A 26344-nucleotide genomic window follows, 5' to 3' on the forward strand; every position below is an offset into this window, starting at 1 on the left:
TAAGGGGGGGGGTCCCGGGAGACCACACCTGGAGTAGGGGGGGGGGGTCCCGGGAGACCACACCTGGAGGAGGGGGGGGGGGTCCCGGGAGACCACACCTGGAGTAAGGGGGGGGTCCCGGGAGACCACACCTGGAGTAGGGGGGGGGGTCCCGGGAGACCACACCTGGAGTAAGGGGGGGGGGGTCCCGGGAGACCACACCTGGAGTAGGGGGGGGGGGTCCCGGGAGACCACACCTGGAGTAAGGGGGGGGGGTCCCGGGAGACCACACCTGGAGTAGGGGGGGGGGTCCCGGGAGACCACACCTGGAGTAAGGGGGGGGGGTCCCGGGAGACCACACCTGGAGTAGGGGGGGGGGGTCCCGGGAGACCACACCTGGAGTAAGGGGGGGGGGTCCCGGGAGACCACACCTGGAGTAGGGGGGGGGGTCTCGGGAGACCACACCTGGAGTAAGGGGGGGGGTCCCGGGAGACCACACCTGGAGTAGGGGGGGGGGTCCCGGGAGACCACACCTGGAGTAGGGGGGGGGTCCCGGGAGACCACACCTGGAGTAGGGGGGGGGTCCCGGGAGACCACACCTGGAGTAGGGGGGGGGGGTCCCGGGAGACCACACCTGGAGTAGGGGGGGGGGGTCCCGGGAGACCACACCTGGAGTAAGGGGGGGGGGTCCCGGGAGACCACACCTGGAGTAAGGGGGGGGGGTCCCGGGAGACCACACCTGGAGTAGGGGGGGGTCCCGGGAGACCACACCTGGAGTAGGGGAAGGACGAGGAAGGATTGCACTCAGTGCACCTGCCCACTCCCGGGGCAGCAAGTGGCTCTCGGCGCCGCCGCTGATTGGCCGCGAGGGTCTTACCTCGTCACGTGAGCTGCACGTCACTTCCCGAGAAACCAGAGGCCGCTGGTGGTAACCAGGTGGGAATCTGCCGGGGGGAGAGAGGCCCGGCCCGACCCAGCCCAGGGGACCCAGGCCCTGCCCGACCCGACCCAGCCCAGGGGACCCAGGCCCGGCCCGGCCCGGCCCGACCCAGCCCAGGGGACCCAGGCCCTGCCCGACCCGACCCAGCCCAGGGGACCCAGGCCCGGCCCGACCCAGCCCAGGGGACCCAGGCCCGGCCCGACCCAGCCCAGGGGACCCAGGCCCGGCCAGAGCGTGGGGCAGCGGACGGGCCCTCAGCCTGCCTCGGGAACAAACCTCAACAGAACGGCCGGAGGAGCCGAGCCCAGCCGGCCCTGGAGGAGAGGTCAGCAGCCGCAGGCCACCCGGTCTCTGCCTGCGCTCCCGCTCCCGCTCCGGGTCCGGCTCCGGCTCCCGCTCCGGGTCCGGCTCCGGCTCCGGCTCCGGCCGGTGTAAGTCCCAGCTGAAATCCGGTGAGACCAAACCATCATTAACGGCAACTGCCACAAACACCGCCCCTCCCCCCCCCCCCCCGGCACAGACTGAAACAGACTATTGGTACCCCTCCCCCCCCCCCCGGCACAGATTGAAACAGACTATTGGTACCCCTCCCCCCCCCCCCCCCCCCCGGCACAGACTGAAACAGACTATTGGTACCCTTCCCCGGCACAGACTATTGGCATCCTTACTGTTCTGCTCCACTAAGTGGACTTTCAGATCTCTCATTTTTCCCATCTCTAAGATTACCTATTTCCATCTCAGGAACTTTGCTTGCCTCTGCCCTGTGCCTGGTTGGGAGATATGATGTGGTGAATACTAAACAGTTTTCTTCTTCGTACAATTTTTGTTTGCTTGTAGGAGAAATTATGAATAATTTGATTCTACTTATTGAGATGATGTGAATGTAAAGATCGAAAGTTGCTTCCCTTCTCTTCCAGATAGAGTATTGACTTTTCAGCCTTTTAATAAACATAAGGAACTTGCACGTAGCGGATCATAAATTGCAGTCTGTGCCCAACAGTTCATTGGTGCTTCACTGTTAGTCTGTCACTGAAATAATTATTGCTAACTAACTGAAGAGTAATTGTTACTTTAGGTCATATAAATTACTGTTTCTTCATTGTGTCTGGTTGTGCAAACTGAGCAGAAATGACCTTTTTTTCATGTGTCTGTGTGTGTGTATATATAGCGCAAACCCCAAACCTCTCAACTGTAGCTGAACAGAATACCATGGAGAAGTACGAGAAAGTCATGACCATAGGAAGGGGTGCAAGTGCAGAGGTCCACTTAGTGAATCATTTAGAAACAAAAAAGCTGTACGCTGTCAAAAGAATAAAGATTGATTCCTCACTCAAGACTAGAACCAAAGAGGCTGTTATTCAGGAAGCAACCATTTTAACCAGACTCATGCATCCTCACATTGTCACTTGTCATGAGCACTTCATTGACCTAGAAGAAGAGTATGTCTTCATTGTGCAAGATTATTGCGATGGTGGCACTTTGGATGACTTAATCCAGTCTAAAAAAGAGAAGGGGTCCTTTGCTGAGAAGGATATTATGCAGTGGTTTGTTCAGTTAGTTATGGCCATTCAGTATATTCACTCCCTGAAGATTCTACATCGAGATATTAAAACATCCAATGTCTTTCTTACAAAGAAAGGCACAGTTAAACTTGGGGATTTTGGAATTTCGAAAGTAATGACCCATACTTTGGATATGGCAAATACCTGTGTTGGAACACCATGTTATTTGAGCCCTGAACTCTGTCAAGATATTCCTTACAGCTCCAAGTCTGATATCTGGGCACTTGGTTGCCTTTTATTTGAACTTTGTGTTTTGAAACCTGCCTTTCATGCAAGGAACCTCTTAAGCTTGTTTTATAAAATTGTAAAGGGAGAGTATGCCTGTGTACCCAAAAGCTGCACTGCAAACCTGCATGACTTGATCAAAAACATTCTCAACAAGTGCCCTGAAGAAAGGCCTAATGCCAGCACTATCCTCAAAATACCTTATGTCCAAGAACACCTCAAGCTCTTCATCAGAGATCAGGAATCCCAGCTTACAAAATATAATTCTCTGAAGCATCTACACTTGGCCAAGAGGGAGAGTGAAGAGATCACCGGGGACCTCTGTAAATCTCTGGATCTCTGTGAAGAGGGCATGGGTGGAAGGAACATCAAAGCAGTCTCGGCACCGCACCTCCTGAGTGATGACAATGTAGAGGAGCCGGTCTCAGAGTTGTGTGCGAATATGGGGGCCAGTGATGAAGAAGATAAATGTAATTACTCTGATGATTTTGATCAGGATAGTTTGTCCTCTGTAGAGGAGCATGCAGAGAATGAAATATCTGTACCACCTTCAAGTGTTGAAACCCCTGAAGAAACAGAAGGTAGTTTAATATTTAGAATTAATATTTTTTGCTTAATCTCCAGAGTAATTAAATTTCCAGTTTTGTCTCGATGTTTTTAGCATATTGTTACCAGTATGCCAAAGCAAATATTGTACCTTAGCCAGTACTTTTTAATATTAATCTAATATATTTATTGGTAATATTCTTAATTCATCATCTCAGATCATTCTCACCACAACCATCATCAGTGGGAAACCTGTAACTTACTGGTACTTCACTGTAGTGTTATAAAAACAAGTCCCATTTATGTAGTACTTGCTCAGTTAGAAATAAGTAAGTACTGTCTCAGGCACAGCCCAAATTTGGAAGCATACAATCTAAAAACATTGTTGGGTGTTTTCATATTATGTCCAATTAACTGAACATTTCATACCATTGTGCTTTACTGAAATCCTAGTGACAATGTTATTGAAGTCTTCCATATTGTAATATTGCAATAATGTCTTGTTAAAAATCCAGAATCTACACTTTTGTAGTTTTATTTACAATCTCTTGGTGTTTTGGACAATATTCATCCCTTAACCAACAGCACCAAATAAACATATGAACTGTTGGTTCATCTCATTGCTATTTGTGGGATCTTGTTAAGCACAAGATGGCTGCTGCTTTTATCCACATGACAACAACTGGACAATTCTATATGAAGAGTTTTGGGACGTTTGTGCGATTTGATGAGATGCATGCTATTTCTTTGAAGTTGTCATACTTTTCCCAAATGATAGAAATGTTGTTCTATAGCTGATGTGTGGGGTGTTACTAACCTCTTGCTCCTGGTGGTACTGCTTGGCCTCCGGACAATGGAACAGTTGAGACCAGACATTGCAGGCACAATACCACATACAGCCACTCCATGTGCAATGTATTTTGCCTCATCTGGAATTTCCATTTTATATTTTATTGCTACAATAATGTCAATCTCTTCATATAAATGGTTCCACTTGGTGTCATAGATTAAACAGACAGTAGTAATGGTTTACCTGAGATTCACCAAAGATGACATCAGTAGAGCAATCTTGGGAGCTGGAGGAGTAATTAAAGAAAAAGAGTGATACAATCTGAAGGAATATACTTGAGGATTGCTTGCTGAAATGTGAAAGTTAGTGGTTTACTTCAACAATGTTATCTAAAAGGGAAGTTTAATAATGTGCATCTTAGTCAAACTACACAATGCTGCATGACCCTGCAATCCTTGCAAAGAGGGTAAGCATATTCACACAATTCAAAGGGGATTAAAAGATACATGTCTTCTGATTTACTGCTGTTCATTTTCATATTCCAGCTTGCCCCATCCCTTGCTTCCTGTTGCTTACATTTGTCTTTTTTAACTTCAAATTCCTGCAGGAGGCAGGTCAGATGGCATGATATTATACAATGATTGATAGGTGTCCATATTAAAATACACCTGAAAAAGAAAAAGCACTCTAAGATGCATGAATTCAGAATTGCTAATTATTATTGAGAGCATAAAAGTAGGATTTGAGGCATGCAGCAAGGTTTTTATTTTAATAGCTGTACATTGATGGGATCTGGATGGGTCGCCCTGAGATTCTACCCACTCATCTCCAGGAAACCCTACAAGCTCGTTATGCGAGCTGAACAAGTAATGGAAAACTTACCAGTATATGGTGTTAGACGGTTAAACTACAACAGTAGCCCTATGCAAACTTGGATTTGTAATCTTTAACTGTTGGAAATATGTGCCTAAATTATTTGGGCTTTGGTATGTGGAGTTTGTCCCTATGGAGAAAAATGCGTACTTCATATGAGGCAAACAAACTACTGAGATGGGTTTCTTAGATTAGTTAAGCATAGTGTGTGTCAGACATCTGGCTGCTTTCCCCACCTACCCCCCCCCCCAAAAAAAAAACAGTTTTACAATATAATAATGTAAAAGAGAAAAAGCCTAAATGGAAAGAATGAATTATGAGGAAATTAAATAGATAGTCGCAATGAAATATTTAGTTTTCTGTCTTCTGGTCAAAAACTCCTTCAGTACACTTTATTGCATGAATAGACACTGATCAACAGGAACACTGGCAGAGAAGACATTTTCCTACTAGTCATCTCATCGTTCAGCTAAATGGAAATTAGTACTGAAGCAGCTTTTCTTCACCACCTCAGCGTTTCCTTCACAAGGTTACCATGCATTCCTTGGCTGGTTACAACAGGAGTCCAGATATAGGTACCAAAATAATTTGGTCAGCTGGTTCTTCTCTTTAGCAAAATCGACAACCAACTTTTGTGCCAAGTGCATTACAAACCATTTCTGTATGTGTGCACAGAGGTACTTGAGTTTGCTTTCTAAAAATAAACTAGAAAACCTGGAGCCATCTATCACTAAAATGACATTGCACTGTATGATAGAAGGGGAAGTTAGGTATCCTGAGAGTGTATGAATGAGTTATCACCAAGTATAGAATACATGTTCTAAACTTTGTTTATGTTTATGATTGGCAGCCACTGATGAGATGGACTTTGTAGAGTACCCTGATGATTTTGAGGAGGGGGAGGACAATGTTGTGGAGATAGTATGTAACGCTCGCTCTGCCATGGAAGTTGAGGCTAATAATGAGGCATTTCGAGAGGAAAGAGGTGGTCAAGAAGAAGCTGCTGTCAACCTGTCCACTACCATTAAGACTCTGCGAGAGAGGTGTATAGGTAGGAAGGCATATGAAATATATTTATATATTTATATTCTGCAATGGAAGAGAGAATGCATGATTCTGGCTTATTGTCCTACTGTCCACCAATTAGTAACTGGGCTGTTATATTATTACTTTATATGCATGCATCAGAATGTTGTGTGGCTTGAGAAAAGGTACAAATTTATGAGATGGGAACGCCAGAGTAATTTCTGTTGCTTTTTTCGCTGGGTTCCTTTTTTTTCTGGGTTAAGTTGGTTGAGAATCAGAGAGAATACTTATAGCAACATTCAGTCAATGTTAATAGTCAACGTTTGTGAGCTTATTTAAAGTCACCCTAATTATTTTCTCCTTTGAGACTCCCCCTGTTATACACTAATCACAGAGGACAGCCTGGAGACTGCTACCAGACCTTCACCAATACCCATTATCATCATAGGCGGTCCCTCGAACGAGGATGACTTGCTTCCACACCAAAAGGGATAAGTTTGCAAATGTTTCAATGAAGAACCCGATATTCCAATCCTGTAGTCCAGGGGTGGAAGATGCCTGTGCTAGAATTTTTTTTAATGTGTGGTGGCTGTTGTATATCTGTAAAGCATGCACTCCCATGTTAAGCCACCAGGGAGCGCATCCACTGAAGTCCCAAGGGATCCCAGCATCCCTTGGGAGCACTGTATATAAGCCGGCCCCTAAGGCCTGTTCCTCACTCTGGAGTGTCTTATTAAAGACTGAGGTCACTGTTACTTTAACCTCCCTGTGTGCAGTCTCATCTGTGTTAGGAACACAACAACTGGCGACGAGTATACGAATCCAACGCAAAGATGCAGCAAACTGTGGGCAGCCTGGAGAAATTCTCGGAAGGTGAGGACTGGGAAGCCTATGTCGAACGGCTAAACCAGTACTTTGTAGCCAACGAGCTGGACGGAGAAGGAAGCGCTGCAAAAAGGAGAGCAGTCCACCTCACAGTCTGCAGGGCACCGACTTACAGCCTCATGAAGAACCTTCTGGCTCCGGTGAAACCCACAGATAAGTCATATGAGGAGCTGTGTACACTGGTTCGGGAGCATCGTAACCCGAGGGAGAGCATGCTGATGGCGAGGTATCGGTTCTACACGTGCCAGCAATTTGAAGGTCAGGAAGTGGCGAGCTACGTCGCTGAGCTAAGGCGACTTGCAGGACAGTGAGTTTGATGGCTACCTGGAGCAAATGCTCAGAGACTTTTTTGTACTGGGCATTGGCCACGAGACCATCCTACGAAAGCTTTTGACTGTAGAGACACCGACCCTCAGTAAGGCCATTGCAATAGCATAGGCGTTTATGTCCACCAGTGATAACACCAAACAAATCTCTCAGCACACAAGTGCTAGCAATGTTCATAAATGAACTGGAACTGTGTTTGCAAGCATAAATGTACAGGGCAGAAACCACGGGTCTGCAACTGCTAGCAGGCCTCAGGTGACCCAGATGACTGAGTCCGCAACAAAGGATGAATGCAAAGCAATTCAGACCTTGTTGGCGTTGTGGAGGCTTCCATTTAGCCTATTGATGCGCTTCAAAGGATATGTTTGCAAGAGCTGTGGAAAAATGGGGCACCTCCAACGAGCTTGCAGACGAGCTGCAAGCTCCGCAAAACCTGCTAACTACCACGTGGCAGAGGAAGATCGGTCCATGGTGGATCAAAGCAATTTTGAGCCTCAGAGATAGGAGGCAGATGCTGAAGTACTCGGGGTGCACACATTTTCGACGAAATGTCCACCTATAATGCTAAATGTAAAATTGAATGGCTTACCCATAACCATGGAACTGGACACTGGCGCCAGCCAATCCGTCATGAGTAAAAAGATGTTTGAGAGACTCTGGTGCAACAAGGCACTCAGACCAGCCCTGAGCCCCATCCACCCGAAACTGAGAACTTACACCAAAGAGCTCATCACTGTCCTGGGCAGCGCCATGGTCAAGGTCACCTACGAGGGCACGGTGCATGAACTGCCACTCTGGATCGTCCCGGGCGATGGCCCCACACTGCTTGGAAGGAGCTGGCTGGGGAAAATCCGCTGGAACTGGGATGACATCCGAGCACTATCACATGTCGATGAGGCCTCATGTACCCAGGTTCTAAAGAAATTTCCTTCCCTTTTTGAGCCAGGCGTTGGAAACTTTTCCGGGGCGAAGGTGCGGATCCACTTGGTCGCAGAGGCACGACCCATTCACCACAAGGCGCGAGCGGTACCTCACATGATGAGGGAGAGAGTGGAAATCTAGCTGGACAGGCTGCAACGTGAGGGCATCATCTCCCCAGTGAAATTCAGCGAGTGGGCCAGCCCGATTGTTCCAGTACTCAAAAGTGATGGCACGGTCAGGATTTGTGACGATTATAAAGTAACTATTAATCGTTTCTCACTACAGGACCAATACCCGCTACCTAAGGCAGACGACCTATTTGCGACGCTGGCAGGAGGCAAGACATTCACCAAGCTCGACCTGACTTCGGCCTACATGACGCAGCAGCTGGAGGAGTCTTCGAAGGGCCTCACATGCATCAACACGCACAAGGAACTGTTCATCTACAACAGATGCCCGTTTAGAATTTGGTCGGCTGCAGTGATCTTGCAGAGAAACATGGAGAGCCTACTCAAGTCGGTACCACGCACGGTGACTTTTCAGGACGACATATTGGTCACGGGTCGGGACACCGTCGAGCACCTACAAAACCTGGAGGAGGTCCTCCAGCGACTGGATTGCGTAGGGCTGCAGCTGAAGAAGTTGAAATGCGTCTTCATGGCAACAGAAGTGGAGTTTTTGGGGAGAAAGATCGTGGCGGACGGCATTCGGCCCACAGACGCCAAGACAGAGGCTATCAGGAACGCGCCCAGGCCACAGAATGTCACGGAGCTGCAGTCGTTCCTGGGACTTCTCAACTATTTTGGTAACTTCCTACCGGGGTTAAGCACCCTTTTAGAGCCCCTACATGTGTTATTGCATAAAGGTGAGAATTAGGTGTGGGGAAAAAAACAAGTAATTGCTTTAGAGAAAGCCAGAAACATTTTATGCTCCAATAAGCTGCTTGTATTGTATAACCCGTGTAAAAGACTTGTGCGAGCATGTGATGCGTCGTCGTACGGAGTCGGGTGTGTATTACAACCAGCTAACATTGCAGGAAAGTTGCAACCTGTCGCCTATGCCTCCAGGAGCTTGTCTAAGGCCGAGAGGGCCTATAGCATGATTGAGAAAGAGGCATTAGCGTGTGTGTTCGGGGTAAAGAAAATGCACCACTACCTGTTTGGCCTCAAATTTGAGCTGGATACTGATCACAAGCCCCTCACATCCTTGTTCGCTGAAAACAAGGGGATAAATACTAATGCCTCAGCCCGCATACAAAGTTGGGCACTCGCGCTATCAGCGTATAACTATACCATCCGCCACAGGCCAGGCACCGAGAACTGTGCGGATGCTCTCAGTCGGCTACCATTGCCCATCACGGTGGTGGAAATGGCGCAGCCCGCAAACTTGTTGATGGTGGCGCAGCCCGCAGACTTGTTGATGGTCATGGAAGCACTTGAAAATGATAAATCACCTGTCATGGCCCGCCAGATTAGGACATGGACCAGCCAAGATCCTCTGTTGTTCCTCGTAAAAAACTGTGTACTACATGGGAGCTGGGCCAGCATCCCCGTTGAAATGCAAGAGCTAATCAAGCCGTTGCCGAGCTGTCCATTCAGGCAGACTGTCTGTTGTGGGGTAACCGCGTAGTGCTACCCATAAAGGGCAGGGAGACGTTCATCTTGGATCTCCACAGCACACATCCGGGTATAGTAATGATGAAAGCGATAGTCAGATCCCACATGTGGTGGCCCGGTATCGACTCTGACTTAGAGTCCTGTGTACGGCAATGCCGCGTGTGTGCTCAGCACTGTTACTTTAACCTCCCTGTGTGCAGTCTCATCTGTGTTAGGAACACAACAGTGGCCATTGCACATCAGCCACCCCATGGGCTTGACAGAGCTCGGCCTTTATCCAGTGGCAAGGGTTAACCAGGACGACTGGAGACCTACTGTGCTGCATAGACCTAGTACATACACCTAGTAAAGACAAATGTATGTCCTCTGCAGTCAGAATCAGGGGAAGTCATAACGGGGAACAAAGAAATGGCAGACCAATTGAACAAGTACTTTGGTTCGGTATTCACTAAGGAGGACACAAACAACCTTCCGGATATAAAAGGGGTCAGGAGGTCTAGTAAGAAGGAGGAACTGAGGGAAATCCTTATTAGTCGGGAAATTGTGTTGGGGAAATTGATGGGATTGAAGGCCGATAAATCCCCAGGGCCTGATGGACTGCATCCCAGAGTACTTAAGGAGGTGGCCTTGGAAATAGCGGATGCATTGACAGTCATTTTCCAATATTCCATAGACTTTGGATCAGTTCCTATGGAGTGGAGGGTAGCCAATGTAACCCCACTTTTTAAAAAAAGGAGGGAGAGAGAAAACAGGGAATTATAGACCGGTCAGCCTGACCTCAGTAGTGGGTAAAATGATGGAATCAATTATTAAGGATGTCATAGCAGCGTATTTGGAAAGAGGTGACATGATAGGTGCAAGTCAGCACCCTTGGCTAAGATCATGCGTAACTGACCTGACAGGGGAGTAACCATGACCCCAACGTGGTTCTCCCTGGATCGGGAAGGTGGTTCTCCTATGCTTTTTGGAAATAGGAGGTGGGTGGGGTGGTTTGACCCATCCACCTCCACGCAGATGTGTGGGGGGCCTGACCCATCCACCTCCATGGCACGAACCTGGTATTGCAGTACTGCCAGGAACGGTGCAGTGGCTCTAGGCCTTTTGGCTAAGAGCATTGGCGCAGAGTGATCCTTGATGTGTGCAAGGTGACCTCTGGCGTTTGTAATCTGACAAGATGATCTGACAAAGAATTGGAAAGATTGGCAACGAATATAAAAAAAAAATGGATTTGTGAAAGGAAAATCATGCTTGACAAATCTTCTGGAATTTTTTGAGGATGTTTCCAGTAGAGTGGACAAGGGAGAACCAGTTGATGTGGTGTATTTGGACTTTCAGAAGGCTTTCGACAAGGTCCCACACAAGAGATTAATGTACAAAGTTAAAGCACATGGGGTTTGGGGATAGTGTGCTGACGTGGATTGAGAACTGGTTGGCAGACAGGAAGCAAAGACTAGGAGTAAATGGGTACTTTTCAGAATGGCAGGCAGTGACTAGTGGGGTACCGCAAGGTTCTGTGCTGGGGCCCCAGCTGTTTACACTGTACATTAATGATTTAGACGAGGGGATTAAATGTAGTATCTCCAAATTTGCGGATGACACTAAGTTGGGTGGCAGTGTGAGCTGCGAGGAGGATGCTATGAGGCTGCAGAGTGACTTGGATAGGTTAGGTGAGTGGGCAAATGCATGGCAGATGAAGTATAATGTGGATAAATGTGAGGTTATCCACTTTGGTGGTAAAAAGAGAGACAGACTATTATCTGAATGGTGACAGATGAGGAAAAGGGGAGGTACAACGAGACCTGGGTGTCATGGTACATCAGTCATTGAAGGTTGGCATGCAGGTACAGCAGGCGGTTAAGAAAGCAAATGGCATGTTGGCCTTCATAGCAAGGGGATTTGAGTACAGGGGCAGGGAGATGTACTACAGTTGTACAGGGCCTTGGTGAGGCCACACCTGGAGTATTGTGTACAGTTTTGGTCTCCTAACTTGAGGAAGGACATTCTTGCTATTGAGGGAGTGCAGCGAAGGTTAACCAGAATGATTCCCTGGATGGCAGGACTGACATATCAAGAAAGACTGGATCAACTGGGCTTGTATTCACTGGAGTTCAGAAGAATGAGAGGGGATCTCATAGAAACGTTTAAAATTCTGATGGGTTTAGACAGGTTAGATGCAGGAAGAATGTTCCCAATGTTGGGGAAGTCCAGAACCAGGGGTCACAGTCTAAGGATAAGGGGTAAGCCATTTAGGACTGAGATGAGGAGAAACTTCTTCACCAAGAGAGTGGTGAACCTGTGGAATTCTCTACCACAGAAAGTTGTTGAGGCCAATTCACTAAATATATTCAAAAAGGAGTTAGATGTAGTCCTTACTACTAGGGGGATCAAGGGGTATGGCGAGAAAGCAGGAATGGGGTACTGAAGTTGCATGTTCAGCCATGAACTCATTGAATAGTGGTGCAGGCTCGAAGGGTCGAATGGCCTACTCCTGCACCTATTTTCTATGTTTCTTTAATTGTGGCTATGCGAGTGTCGCCCACATCCCACAAATACAAGAACATTTTTGTAGCTTTTGGAAAGGATGGAACAAATGTTATTGTCCCTATTCAGCCTTTTGCTTGTAAGTGACTGCATCCCTTTAAATGCTGCATGCAGCTCTTCAAGTGAATTCCATTACCCGCTGTGTCACGTTCCCAGTAGCATGCCCAATCTTAGCCAATACCATACTACCATTGGTTCCCAAAAGTTGCAAGTGAGCAACAGGAGGTGACTGACACTCCAATTGTCCTTCTCTCCCTGGCCGATGCTTGGTCCTTCCTCGTGACTACACAACTGAGTTTGGGGACTTGCACTGCGAGTGGTCATAGATGAAAAGCTGCATGTTATATCATCATCTGGTATTTTAAAGATCCAACTCGCTGTGCAATCCTCAAATCAATTTAAATGTTTCCTCAGCAGTATGTGGTACTGAGCCATTAAATTTTGTCCGCTTTACCTGCTCTTGGACGAAGTGGTGGTTTTCTTGGGCAGCAGCACAGCCTGGATATTAGGCAGCACCCCGCAGTGAGCGATGGTCACCTTTCCCAGCAGCTTGTTGAGCTCCTCATCGTTGCGGATGGCCAGCTGCAAGTGTCTGAGGATGATGCGGGTCATCTTGTTGTCGCGGGCCGCGTTGCCAGCAGCTCCAGGATTTCAGCGGTCAGATACTCGAGCACAGCAGCCATGTCGACCGGGGCTCCGGCACCCACACGCTCAGCGTAGTTCCCCTTTTGCAGGAGCCTGTGAACACAGCCCACATGGAACTGCAGTCCGGCACGGGAGGAGCGAGACTTGGCCTTGGCCCGAGCTTTACCGCCGTTTTTTCTTCTTCCAGACATTTGCACAATCCGCAGATTCAGAGCCATTAAACCAGAAGGTCTGGGCTTGGCTGATCTCAATTGAGCCAGCAGTTAAGGCTACAATTGGTCTCTGCTGTTGTGGAAGAGAAAGAAAATCAGCTTGGATTCCCACTCCTAATTGCTACCTTGACAAATACATGTGTTTGTGAAAGTTGGGTGAGGACAGGCTGTATTCCAGAGTTGAATAGCCTGCTAGCACTCACTGTCTACATTTATGCATGCATGATGGACACTTGGATGAAGTGTGGATCAGCTGTGGATATATAATCCAACAAAAGTCAGGATAAGAAGACAGAAAATTAAACAAAAATGTTTCATGTATTTAGAACCTGAGGTCATTGACTACCGGTGTTTCAGTGTGATTATCCTCTGAGAATGGAAGGATTATCTAAAGCATAATAGAGGCCTGTTCAACATGTTTAAATTAGCAGCACTGTATACTGGTCTGATTTGTAGACCATTTTGCTGTACAGGTTCCTATCGCTGCATTGGACAAATCTACGCGCTTATGTAACTGTCCAAGGCTTCCAAGACTGTTGATGAAAGGTCAGGCAAGACTTCCTGGATCATACATTGGGTACAGAGTATTCTGGTGAAAGTTATGTGAACTGTAGTGCACAGGACCTACTGTACTTTTATATAGAACAGAAGTAATTTGATTATGGCAGGTATATTTCCAGGAATACTTCGTGCCTTCACATGGAAAGGAGACTTACATTTATTTTTGTACATTAAAAGGCATAAAGTTATCTATCACCTTTCACACACCAAAATACCCAAAGGTGATTTACAAGAAGGAGCAATGGATGCTAAGCAAGTTAGGGGAGGTGACTGAAAGGAGATCTATTTTGAAGATTGAGTAAGCGATAGCAAGATGAAGAGATTTCGGATGGAAATTCTGGAGTGCTACTGTGTGGTGGCTGAAAACTCTGTCACTAATGGTTAAAGAGGATTAGGGCAGAGAATGTACAATATATCAGAGTTGAAAGAGTGTGCTTGCTTAGATGTAGGGCCAGAGAAAACTTGACAGACTGCATATGTAGAGTGGACAGCAGTATTTCTTTTGAAATGTTTTCATTAAACTACACTCTTATTTTTCCAAATGTAATGATTCTTCACCCCACTTCTGCCCCCCCCCCCTGATCTTAACACTGTTCTGACACAACATTGAAGGGCTGCGTGGCAAAATGCTTTTAATTGTGCATTTCTCAATCTTTGTTTTGACTTTTTCTTCCACTGTTAACTAATTATTCTCTTGTTGGGGAGTCTGCTTTAAGTAGATCTTGAACTGGTGAACTATATCAACTTAGAATCATTACAGCACGGAAGAAGGCCGTTTGGCCCGTCGAGCCTGTGCCGACTCTCTGCAAGAGCACCTCAGCCAATCCCATTCCCCCACCTTTTCCCCGTGGCCCTGCAAATTTTTTTCTTTCATGTAGTTATGCAACTTCCTTTTGAAAGCTGTGATTGAGTCTGCTTCCACCACCCTTTCAGGCAGTGCATTCCAGATCCTTTACTACTCTTAGTGTAAAAAGTTTGTTCTTATGTCGCCTTTGGTTCTTTTGCCAATCACCTTAAATCTGTGCCATGGTTCTTGACCCTTCTGCCAATGGGAACATAGAAACATAGAAAATAGGTGCAGGAGTAGGCCATTCGGCCCTTTGAGCCTGCACCACCATTCAATATGATCATGGCTGATCATGCAACTTCAGTATCCCATTCCTGCTTTCTCTCCATTCGCCTTGATCCCTTTAGCCGTAACGGCCACATCTAACTATCTTTTGAATATATCTAACGAACTGGCCTCAACAACTTTCTGTGGTAGAGAATTCCACAGGTTCACAATTCTCTGAGTGAAGAAGTTTCTCCTCATCTCGGTCCTAAATGGCTTACCCCTTATCCTTAGACTGTGACCCCTGGTTCTGGACTTCCCCAATATCGGGAACAGATCCCCTGCATCTAACCTGTCCAACCCGTCAGAATTTTATATGTTTCTATGAGATCCCCTTTCATTCTTCTAAATTCCAGTAAATATAAGCCTAGTCGATCTCGTCTTTCTTCATATGTCAGTCCTGCCATCCCGGGAATCAGTCTGGCGAACCTTCGCTGCACTCCCTCAATAGCAAGAATGTCCTCCCTCAGATTAGGAGACCAAAACTGCACACACTATTCAAGGTGTGGTCTCACCAAGGCCCTGTACAACTGCAATAAGACCTCCCTGCTCCTATACTCAAATCCCCTGGCAATGAAGGCCAGCATGCCATTTGCCTTCTTTACTGCCTGCTGTACCTGCATGCTAACCTTCAATGACTGATGTACCATGACACTCAGGTCTTGTTGTACCTCCCCTTTTACTAATCTGTCACCATTCAGATAATAATCTGCCACCTTGTTTTTGCCACCAAAGTAGATAACCTCACACTTATCCACATTATACTGCATCTGCCTACATTTACCCATTCACCTAATCTGTCCACATAACAGTTTCTCTCTGTCCAGACCTCCCATGATTTTGAACACTTCTATCAAATCTCCTCTCAATCTTCTTTGCTCTAAGCTGAACAACCTCAGCTTCTCCAGTCTATCCTCATAACTGAAGTCCCTCATCCCTGGAATCATTCTCGTAAATCTTTTTGCACCCTCTCTAAGGCCTTCACATCCTTCCTAAAGTGTGGTGCCCAGAATTGGACACATTACTCCAGTTGAGGCTGAACCAGTGTTTTATACAGGTTCATCATAATATCCACGCTTTTTTACTCTATATCTCTATTCATGAAGCCCAGAATCCTGTAAGCTTTTTTAACTGCTTTCTCAACCTGCCTTGCCATCTTCAATGATTCGTGCACATATACCCCTACATCTCTGATCATGCATCCCCTTTAGAATTGTGCCCTTTAGTTTATATTTCTTCTCTTCATTCTTTCTACCAAAATGTAACACGTCGCATTTTTCTGCGTTAAATTTCATCTGCCACGTGTCTGCCCATTCCACTGCCTGTCTATGTCCTCTTGAAGTCTATCACTATCTTATTTACTGTTCATTATACTTCCAAGTTTTGTGTCATCTGCAAATTTTGAAATTTTACCCTGTACACCTAAGTCATTAATATATATCAAGAAAAGCAGTGGTCCCAGTTCTGACTCCTGGGGAACACCCTCCTCCTGTCCGAAAAAACAACGGTTCACCACTGCTCTCTGTTTCCAGTCACCTTAACCAATTTTGTATCCATTCTGCCACTGTCCATTTTATTCTATGGGCTTCAACTTTGCTGGCAAGCCTATTATGTGGCATTTTGTCAAACACTATTGGAAATCTATGTACACCATGTTCAACCACATTGCTCTCATCAACTCTCTCTGTTACTTCATCAAAAAACTCGATGAAGTTGGTTAAATACGATTTATCTTTAACAAAACCACGCTGGCTTTTCCTAATTAATCCACACTTGCCCAAGTGACTGTTAATTTTGTCTGTGATTATTGTTTCTAAAAGCCTTCCCACTACTGAGGTTAAACTGACTGGCCTGTAGTTGCTGGGTTTATCTTTACACCCTTTTTTGAACAAGGGTGTAATATTTGCAAATCTCCAGTCCTCTGGCACCACACCCCATTTATATGAAGGATTGGGAGATTATGGCAGTTTCTTCCTTCACTTCCCTCAGTGTCCAAGGATGCATCCCATCAGTCCTGATGATTTATCTACTTTAAGTACAGCCAGCCTTTCTAATATCTCGTCTTTATCAATTTTTATCTCATCCAGTATCTCCTCTATCTCCTTCTTTACTACCAGAGGTCACAGTCTAAGGATAAGGGGTAAGCCATTTAGGACCGAGATGCGGAGGAACTTCTTCACCTAGAGAGTGGTGAACCTGTGGAATTCTCTACCACAGAAAGTTGTTGAGGCCAATTCACTAAATATATTCAAAAAGGAGTTAGATGAGGTCCTTACTACTAGGGGGATCAAGGGATATGGCGAGAAAGCAGGAATGGGGTACTGAAGTTGAATGTTCAGCCATGAACTCATTGAATGGCGGTGCAGGCTAGAAGGGCCGAATGGCCTACTCCTGCACCTATTTTCTATGTTTCTATGTTTCTATGTCTATGGCAGCATCTTCTTCCTTGGTGAAGACAGGTGCAAAGTACTCATTTAATACCTTAGCCATACACTCTGCCTCCATATGTAGGTCTCCTTTTCGGTCCCTAATCAGCCCACCCCTCCTCTTATTACCCCTTTACTATTTATATGCCTATAGAAGACTTTTGGATTACCTTTTATGTTAGCTGCCATTCTATTCTCATAACCTCTCTTAGCCCCTCTTCTTTTCTTTTTCACTTCTCTGAACTTTCTATAATTAGCCTCATTCTCAGATATATTCTCGACCTGATACCTGTCTTTTTCTGCTTCATCTTACTCTCTTTTGTCATCCAGAGAGCTCTGACTTTACTTGCTCTACCTTTCTCCCTAGTGACTGTCTCTGAACTATTTCCTCTTTAAAGGCAGCCCATTGTTCCACTACAAAACTCCACCCTTCCAAAAAACTTGCATTTTTGGGCATTGTGTAATAGATGATCTGATATCAGGATGTTACTTCAATAATGGTTTTTGATCAGTCAAAACCATTGTACTGATGTACAGGTATTTGTAAAAACTGTATTGGTCAAAAGCTTCTGATCCCAAACTGAGAGTGTTTTATTTGGCTGGTTACAAAAGTTTTTAATTGGGATTTATGTGTGAAAATCTGGCCCATTTTTCTAAGAATACACCTAATATCATCTCTTTCTTTCTCCCGCCCCTGTGTAAATACTATCTAATGCAAACATCTCACTCCACAAAACACATTCTGCCTTTTCAAGTATATTTTGTGAACTTTAAAATAGATCCACCATCTTACTGGGGAAAAGGTACAGAGACAGAGCCTTTTTAAGGCTGTTTATCTTAGTCTTCTGAGTGCCATGTGTCATTGTCCAGTTACATGTTCCATAACTACTCCAGTCATAAACCATCTTGTTGCATGACAACTGACCAGTGAGCCGCTGTATTCATTGTTAGAGATTCCTGAGAATTCTACATAACATTTGGGCAGAGAAACCATTTCATCATGATAATCCCCATAGGAGTTTGAGGAAAGGATTCTGCATTGTTTACAGTGCCCCTTTAAATTGTGGTGGGGGAGGGGGCAAGAACAGATCTTCTGTCACTCCCCACATCAAAGGTGTGTGTCTGGAGGAGTTCCCAGGCTGTCCCAGAAAATTCCGCCCATTGCGCCCTTATAAGGCCTGAGAAACTCACACCAGTGGAGAGGTGGCTTGAGTCCCACTGAGGGGCTTAAGAAGACCTCAGATATTTGCTAAGGAAAAGTAATTGATTTTGGAGGGATTCGATTGCCTTCCCCAAAAGGTCCGCTTGCTCCATTAGGTGGTAGAAGATTGAAGAAATAAAGTTTTCATTGGACCTTTGCCAGGCCTTCTCTCCGCCATCATATTCCAACTGATGCCTCTGGGAGGGTGCTACTTGCCCTTGCAAGCCCACTGCAATCATGCAAATGACCCTGTTTCCACACTTTTGTCATGGACAAAAGGGGCTTTAGCTCTGCCACACTTGCGTTGGTAGAGTGGGCATCAGCAATTTCAGGACTAATGCATGTAATTTTGGAGTTAGAACTTTTGAGATTGTTCTCAAATTGATATTTGAACCATTTGTATTTTTCTTTGATAGCAATTAGCTTGGATTGAAACTGAATTATTGACATTTTTCTGTGTTCACAGATGATGTTGGTCAGACCCTTTTCCATGAAATTGCTTCTCAATTTCACAAGGGTTTGACCCCCGAAGATCTCCAATTACAGTTTGAGCATCGGTTGGGCTCAGATCACCTGGAGACTTGCTACATTATCTTCAACATGGATCAAGAAAATGCTTGACTCAGTGTACAACTGCAAAGCATGAATTAAACATTGCTGTTTTTTGTTTTCAAAAACTACAGCACTACTTGAATTGGTTCCTGAAAGTGCAACTGATTGATGAGCACTCCACTGTACATATTGTTATCGAGTCTCTAGGCTACCTGCTGCACTCTTTTGCCCCTATGAAGTAGTAAGTAGCACAACAATATCTCTATCGTTTGAGCAGGAGTGTTGTGGGCTTACGCACTATTTTGTGGTTAATTGGTTACCATGTGGCTGATATGTTGTGAAATGTTCTAGATTTAAGTGAAACACTATACCTGTATTTTCTGTAGTTCTTTTCTTGATGGCTCCCATTATTTTCCCCAAGTTTTGTTTGGTATTATTTTCCCTTTACTTCTGTGTGTATATTTCTCCTAAATGTTGACAGATGACCTGAGCCTACAAGTTTGCCTATGGCACTATGAAGCTGGCATGTTAGGAAGTCCACGGATGTTGCACCAATTTAATTTTTCATTCCCGCTCTGGGAAAGCTGCACCCATTGGTGGCTCAGTTTTGACTGCAGGCTTACTCTGCAGGCATTGCAGGGGCTGTGGGGACACGACACTGGACTAACTTGAAAAACAACTAGATACTGTAATGAAAAGAAGGTAGGGTTGGTGTTCTGGAAGGATGAAATCAAATGGACTGAAGGCTTTCTTAATTCTAACCTATATTATAATAGAAAATGTAAATTTAATAATGCTTTTTCATAGACTACCCATTTTTAGAGCAAAAAATATTTCAATAGTCTTTTTTTAAAAAAAAGAACATAAATTTTCCTACAGGCATGGAGACTTTTTCAGTAGGATCTCTTCCCTGCTAGGCTGTTCAAATATCCCGAGAATTCCAGTTTAGAAGAGTGTGACGGCAGCTTTGGAGTCACCCAATCCGGTGAAATCATGATACAGACTGGGAAACTTGGATTCCCAGCCTGTAGTATGGTTACTTATGCTTGTAAAGGGGAGCGGGTACTTTGGAGTGGCTTTGTGGCCAGTTGGAAATTGCACCCTATAATTAGTATCACTGGAGTAGCCAAGCAGGCTTAATGGTCTTTGTGCAAGCTTTTAAAAAAAAGTCGAATAAGAGTCTTTAAAAAAAGATACAATATTTTAAATAAAAAGGTGAAATACTTTGAACAGAAAGTACTGTCCTGGCCCCTCCTTTACTTTCTTTTCCCTTTATTGTATAGTGGTGCACTGAATTAGCAAATTATCCTTGGTCTCTGGAACTTGGTTGCAAATTCAACACAGACTGTTAGCATAAAAGTCTTCCGACACTTTATATAGCCCACATTGAACTAATTTGAGACAGGGATGTTCCAGTATTTTGGAATTGTTGCCATACTGGGTCTTAGCCCTTCTCCTAAGAATCTTAATTTAAAAAATGTTCTCAGCACTTGCTGAAAAATCTCAGAAAAACAGATGACAATATCCTTTTGATGGCCCATGTAGCTGGGATTTAAACAGTTTCAACAAAAACATTTTGGAAACTTGCATTTTCAGTGGCAAATTTGGGTGGGCAAGGGTAAACTTGAATTGAGAATTAAGACTACACAACATTCAGTTTCATATCTATCCCAAGATTCTCAATGTAGGAAGCATGTTAAAAAGGAAAATGTAGCATTCCAAGAGAATGTGCTTTAGTTTGAAAGGTGTAGTTTAATTAGCTTATTGGCTTAGTGTTCATGGATAATGAAGTAACCATTTTAAAAACCCGTGGGGATTGATTTCCTCCAGTCACTTTGTGCAGTTTCATCATAAACTAATGGGGAATGAATTCCTTTGTTTGGTAAATTATAAATATGGATTTTTTTCAATATATATAGCTACACGTAGTCCCAGAATTTGCTGGCAAAATAACAGCATGTTAATGGCACACGCCGTTATTGGTGTGTAAATAAATTCAGTAATTTGTGACAAGGAAGAAATAGACCATGAGTTGTGAATCACCACAAATTACTGGATGATTTACGCCACTTCGCTGTTAGTCTTGCAAAAACAGGAGCTCACCGTCAACCTCCCCATGAGAGTTCAGAAATTGCTGCATTTGCACTATAAAAATGAATTAAACTCACCGTAGAAATTTAGGGCTGCTTTAATGGCATAAGGACCCTGGTAATTCATGTTTCCAAAATGGCCTTCCACTTTGAATCCAATTAGCAATTGAAAAAAATAATTGTTCTGCACATGCCACATAAGCACACAAGCAGGATACAAGTTAAACTGATTTATTCAACTGATTAAACCGATTTGTTAAATTGATTTATTGTGATGGATTCTGGCCGAGAGTAAAGTCAATGCTAAATTCATTTCAGCTTGTCAGGATTTAGAGTCCGCCCCCTCCCCCAAAAGTATATGGACCCACTAATTTGTAATTAACCAACAATCACCATGTTCATTCCACAAGTAACATCATGCTTTGAATTGCTATAAAATATATGGTTGTCGCAAGTAGGCAGCAGCTGACTTCGGTTTCTGAATTTCTTGAATTAAAAAAACAAAAATAATCTGAACCCAGGGCAGGAGACTGTCTTATTCATATGTTTGTGTCATGTTCCATAGGCAAAAAAACTTAGAACTACACATTTTCCAACATGGAATTCAGTGATAAACTTCATTTAAATAATCAGATGTCCAAGCTGCCATTTCAAATCTTTGCTAACTATTCGAATCCTTAAATTTCATTGGTTAAGGAGGTAGACTATTGGTCTCTCATTCACCAAAGTCCCAGATGTCCCGTTGACCTTACAGTGCCCTTATCAACTCGCATTTCCAGCAATTTGCGGCGCAAAATTAATTGAAGCTGAAGGGTTAAGAAAAAAATCCAACTCACGACGTGATGTCCTGCTCCAGCAAATTCTGGGCTATAGTAACTGGCAGAAATGATCACCCCTTTCTGAAGAATATTTGAAGGCCCACTTACTGTGATGATTTAGTTATTTCCTTAAATTTAATCATGAATAAAGTAATACTCCTCGTGAATGTCTGTTATGGTGTTTAACACTTTGTACTGTTAAATTATTTTAGAATGTCTGATTTTAGAGTAGGTTGCAATATAGGAATTGTATAATATGATATCTTTACTATACAGCCAAAGCTGGCTAGCAAAGACATTTTAAACACACTGTCTCTTTTCATCAAACATGTAGAGATTGTATTGTATTTTTTTTTACATAAAATCTTTAACGTCCTCTGGTAGTTTACAAGCTCTGTAAGTTAGTTCAATCAAGCTTCATGTGAGGCAGCCACTATCCTGTTGTTGAATAGAGTATGAATGCATCTATCATCTGATATAGTAAAGATGACGTGATAGATTTGATCAGATTTAGAAAATTTATAAAGTATATTGTAAAAGGCCAAATTCTGCAAATATTAGTGAAGGCCACAGTAGTGATTATAAACATTTTAAGACTTGGTGAGGAGAGAAAAATATATTTTACAATTTTCAGTTTTATTTTATAATTCTTAAAAATTGTTTGTAGGACTGATTGAAAGGCTCGTGGATTGTTTAATTGTATCAATTGTAAGGGTTTCAGAGATGCTCCAGCCCATTTAAAAAGAGTCAAAGAAAGAGTAAATCCATTTTTGATGTGGGTGGGGGGCACAAAATGAGTTTTTCCCTCCTACAGTTGGGGTTTGAGGAAGAATATTATGATTCAACAAAAATCAACTTTTGGTCACTAAATTAGTGCTGTCCAGTATGTTAGCCACTAGCCACATGTGGCTAATTGGAAACTCAGATGTGGCTAATTGCATTTCTAATTGGTAAATAAAAACCGAGCAATAGACACCATTGCTGGGCATATAATCTCACGACTCATATTCACACGGCATATGCAAAATATTTTGTTAAACTGGTAAGACAAAATGCACGAGTGTGCGAATGTTTTTTGATCATTGAGTGCTTTACTTCCTTGGTTACTTAATGGTGGTAGATGTTTGTTATGTAAATATACATGTGTGAAGCACATTTACCTGTGTGAGTGTATGAAATGCATTTAACTACTAAAATTAGTGCATGTGGCTAAAACGGTGTCACTTGTAGCCACACTTGTGGTTAGTCAGCAATTTCTATTGTCAACACTGCACTAAATAATATAACACATTCAGTACATGGGACACCCAACCATATTTGAATTGAAAAATGATCTATGCACTTCCATTAAGCCTTGAAATCCTATTTGTGAAATAGAAATAAAATTGTTGAGTAGCTATTGTCTTATTTCTTATGGAAATGGTTTCAACAGTTTATAATTAAAATTGTTCTAATAATTTGTTGCACAATCCTGTTTAAAAATGCCAGCATTTGTAAAAGTTAGACAATCCTTCTGTACAGAGGATCTTCCATCATTAGTCATTCTGATTATCCATGGGGATTTCAGCAGGTTGAAGACTTGCACAGCTTCTTTTGCTATTTCTATTTTTTTTTGGTGAATGAAATCAAAACATATTCCTTTTGATTTTTGTATTGTATTTGTTTTCATTCCTGTGCTTAGAATATTGCTGTACCATACATGGAAGATCACAATTTTATCCAGTAAGGCCACTGGAGGAGCTGCAAACTGCCATTAAAATTCTTTCACTCCTAAATTATATCACTTTCTTTAGTCTGCTAGAATCATACGTGTGTTGTTGGGAGAATACTAGGGCAAGTTGTTTCCTGCCGTCGGGCAATGTTCCTTTACTTTCTACTATCATGACTTAAGCACTGCATTATTATTTACCTGCAAAATTATTTGCCTTAAATTCACAATGTTGGCATTGTCAATTTCAGTATTTTGTATCTATTCAAACAGTACAAATTAACATTAGTTTTACATACTGCTTCCTGCCTCTGGAACTTTCTGCCATCACTGTTGATGTATAGAGTGTTACCTTCATCATCATAGATAGTCCCTCAGAATCGAGGAAGACTTGCTTCTACTCTTAACATGAGTTCTTAGGTGGCTGTATAGTCCAATACGAGAACCACAATCTCTGTCACAGGTGGGACAGACAGTGGTTGAAGGAAAGGGTGGGTGGGGAGTCTGGTTTGCCGCACACTCCTTCCGCTGCTTGCGCTTGATTTCTGCATGCTCTTGGCGACGAGACTTGAGGAGCTCAGCGCTCTCGCGGATGCACTTCCTCCACTTAGGGCGGTCTTTGGCCTGGGACTCCCAGGTGTCAGTGGGGATGTCGCACTTTATCAGGGAGGCTTTGCGGGTGCCCTTGTAACGTTTCCGCTGCCCGCCTTTGGCTCCTTTGCAGTGGATCAGTTCCGAATAGAACGCTTGCTTTGGGAGTCTCGTGTCTGGCATGTGAACAATGTGGCCTGCCCAGCGGAGCTGATCAAGTGTGGTCAGTGCTTCAATGCTGGGGATGTTGGCCTGGATGAGGACACTCGTGTTGGTGCATCTGTCCTCCCAGGGATTTGTAGGATCTTGCAGAGACATCGTTGGTGGTATTTCTCCAGCGACTTGAGGTGTCTATTGTACATGGTCCACGTCTCTGAGCCATACAGGAGGGTGGGTATTACTACAGCCCTGGTGACAGTTTTGAGGGTCTGGTCTTCAAACACTCTTTTCCTCAGGCGGCCGAAGGCTGCACTGGTGCACTGGAGGTGGTGTTGGATCTCGTCGTCAATGCCTGCTCTTGTTTATAGGAGGCTCCCAAGATAAGGGAAGTGGTCCACGTTGTCCAGGGCCGCGCCGTGGATCTTGATGTCCGGGGTGGGGGGGGCAGTGCTGTGCGGTGAGGACAGGCTGGTGGAGGACCTTTGGCTTACTGATGTTTAGCGTAAGGCCCATGCTTTCGTACGCCTCAGTAAATACGTCGACTATATCCTGGAGTTCAGCCTCTGTGTGTGCACCGACGCAGGTGTCATCCGCGTACTGTAGCTCGATGGCAGAGGTTGGGGTGGTCTTGGACCTGGCCTGGAGATGGTGAAGGTTGAACAGGTTCCCACTGGTTCTGTAGTTTAGTCCCACTCCAGCGGGGAGCTTGTCAACTGTGAGGTGGAGCATGGCAGCGAGGAAGATTGAGAAGAGGGTTGGGGCGATGACTCAGCCCTGTTTGACCCCGGTCTGGATGTGGATTGGGTCAGTGATGGATCCGTTGGTAAGGTGACAGATTAGGAAAAGGGGAGGTGCAACGAGACCTGGATGTCATGGTACATCAGTCATTGAAGGTTGGCATGCAGGTACAGCAGGCGGTTAAGAAAGCAAATGGCATGTTGGCCTTCATAGCGAGGGGATTTGAGTACAAGGGCAGGGAGGTGTTACTACAGTTGTACAAGGCCTTGGTGAGGCCACACCTGGAGCATTGTGTACAGTTTTGGTCTCCTTACTTGAGGAAGGACATTCTTGCTATTGAGGGAGTGCAGCGAAGGTTCACCAGATGCAGGAAGAATGTTCCCAATGTTGGGGAAGTCCAGAACCAGGGGTCACAGTCTAAGGATAAGGGGTAAGCCATTTAGGACCGAGATGAGGAGAAACTTCTTCACCCAGAGAGTGGTGTACCTGTGGAATTCTCTACCACAGAAAGTTGTTGACAATTCACTAAATATATTCAAAAAGGAGTTAGATGTAGTCCTTACTACTAGGGGGATCAAGGGGTATGGTGAGAAAGCAGGAATGGGGTACTGAAGTTGTATGTTCAGCCATGAACTCATTGAATGGCGGTGCAGGCTCGAAGGGCCGAATGGCCTACTCCTGCATCTATTTTCTATGTTTCTATGATCACGGCCTGCATGTTGTCGTGGAACAGGTGGAGGATGGTGCCGAACTTTTGGGGGCATCCGAACCGGAGGAGGACACTCCATAGACCCTCGTGGTTGACAGTGTCAAAGGCCTTTGTAAGGTCGAAGGTGGCCATGTATAAGGGCTGGTGCTGTTTCCTGCATTTTTCCTGCAGCTGTCGCGCTGCAAAAATCATGTCCACTGAGCCACAGCTAACACATTTGCTCCCCATTACAATTTCTGCATATCTTCTTGTGCTTTCGACAACCACCAGGATTGAGTGTATGATCTCTGCTCTTTTTTAGTCACCTCTCAACAGTCTATTATTATGTCATCTAATACAACTTCCTCGTCCTCAAGACAATTGTCTTGCTGCATATTGTATGCTGTTGACTCACAGATGCTTCAATTACGACTGTTCTACACTAGGTGGCAGGAGAGGATAGTCAAACTTTAAACTTGTTTTTAAATGCAGTCTAACAGGGTCAAGGATAAGAAGAGAGAAAGTGGGGTAGGTTTTCCAATTGCATTGTTGTAGAGTGGAGCTTTATTAACATCTACCTGACTGTTAGTATGTGAACCCTACTTGATTTTAT

At 44.5% G+C, this 26344-nt stretch overlaps 1 protein-coding gene across 3 annotated transcripts; it reads left to right on the forward strand.

Moving 5' to 3' along the window:
* The first annotated feature begins 863 nt into the window (after positions 1-863).
* On the forward strand, positions 864-23244 carry nek12 (NIMA-related kinase 12). Of its 3 annotated transcripts, none has more exons than XM_070882564.1 (4): positions 864-915; positions 2088-3287; positions 5766-5966; positions 18854-23244. In XM_070882564.1, exons 2-4 carry the CDS (start codon positions 2129-2131, stop codon positions 19006-19008), a joined length of 1515 nt encoding a protein of 504 aa, XP_070738665.1. In that variant the 5' UTR covers positions 864-915; positions 2088-2128; the 3' UTR covers positions 19009-23244. The 3 variants fall into 3 exon arrangements, with proteins under 3 accessions (XP_070738665.1, XP_070738663.1, XP_070738662.1); XM_070882562.1 differs by lacking the exon at positions 864-915 and adding an exon at positions 1574-1707; XM_070882561.1 differs by lacking the exon at positions 864-915 and having other exon boundaries at positions 1722-3287.
* The last annotated feature ends 3100 nt before the right edge of the window (positions 23245-26344 follow it).

This window comes from Pristiophorus japonicus, chromosome 6 (genome assembly GCF_044704955.1).
Source record: "Pristiophorus japonicus isolate sPriJap1 chromosome 6, sPriJap1.hap1, whole genome shotgun sequence".
In the NCBI taxonomy this organism is placed as follows: Eukaryota; Metazoa; Chordata; class Chondrichthyes; family Pristiophoridae; genus Pristiophorus; species Pristiophorus japonicus.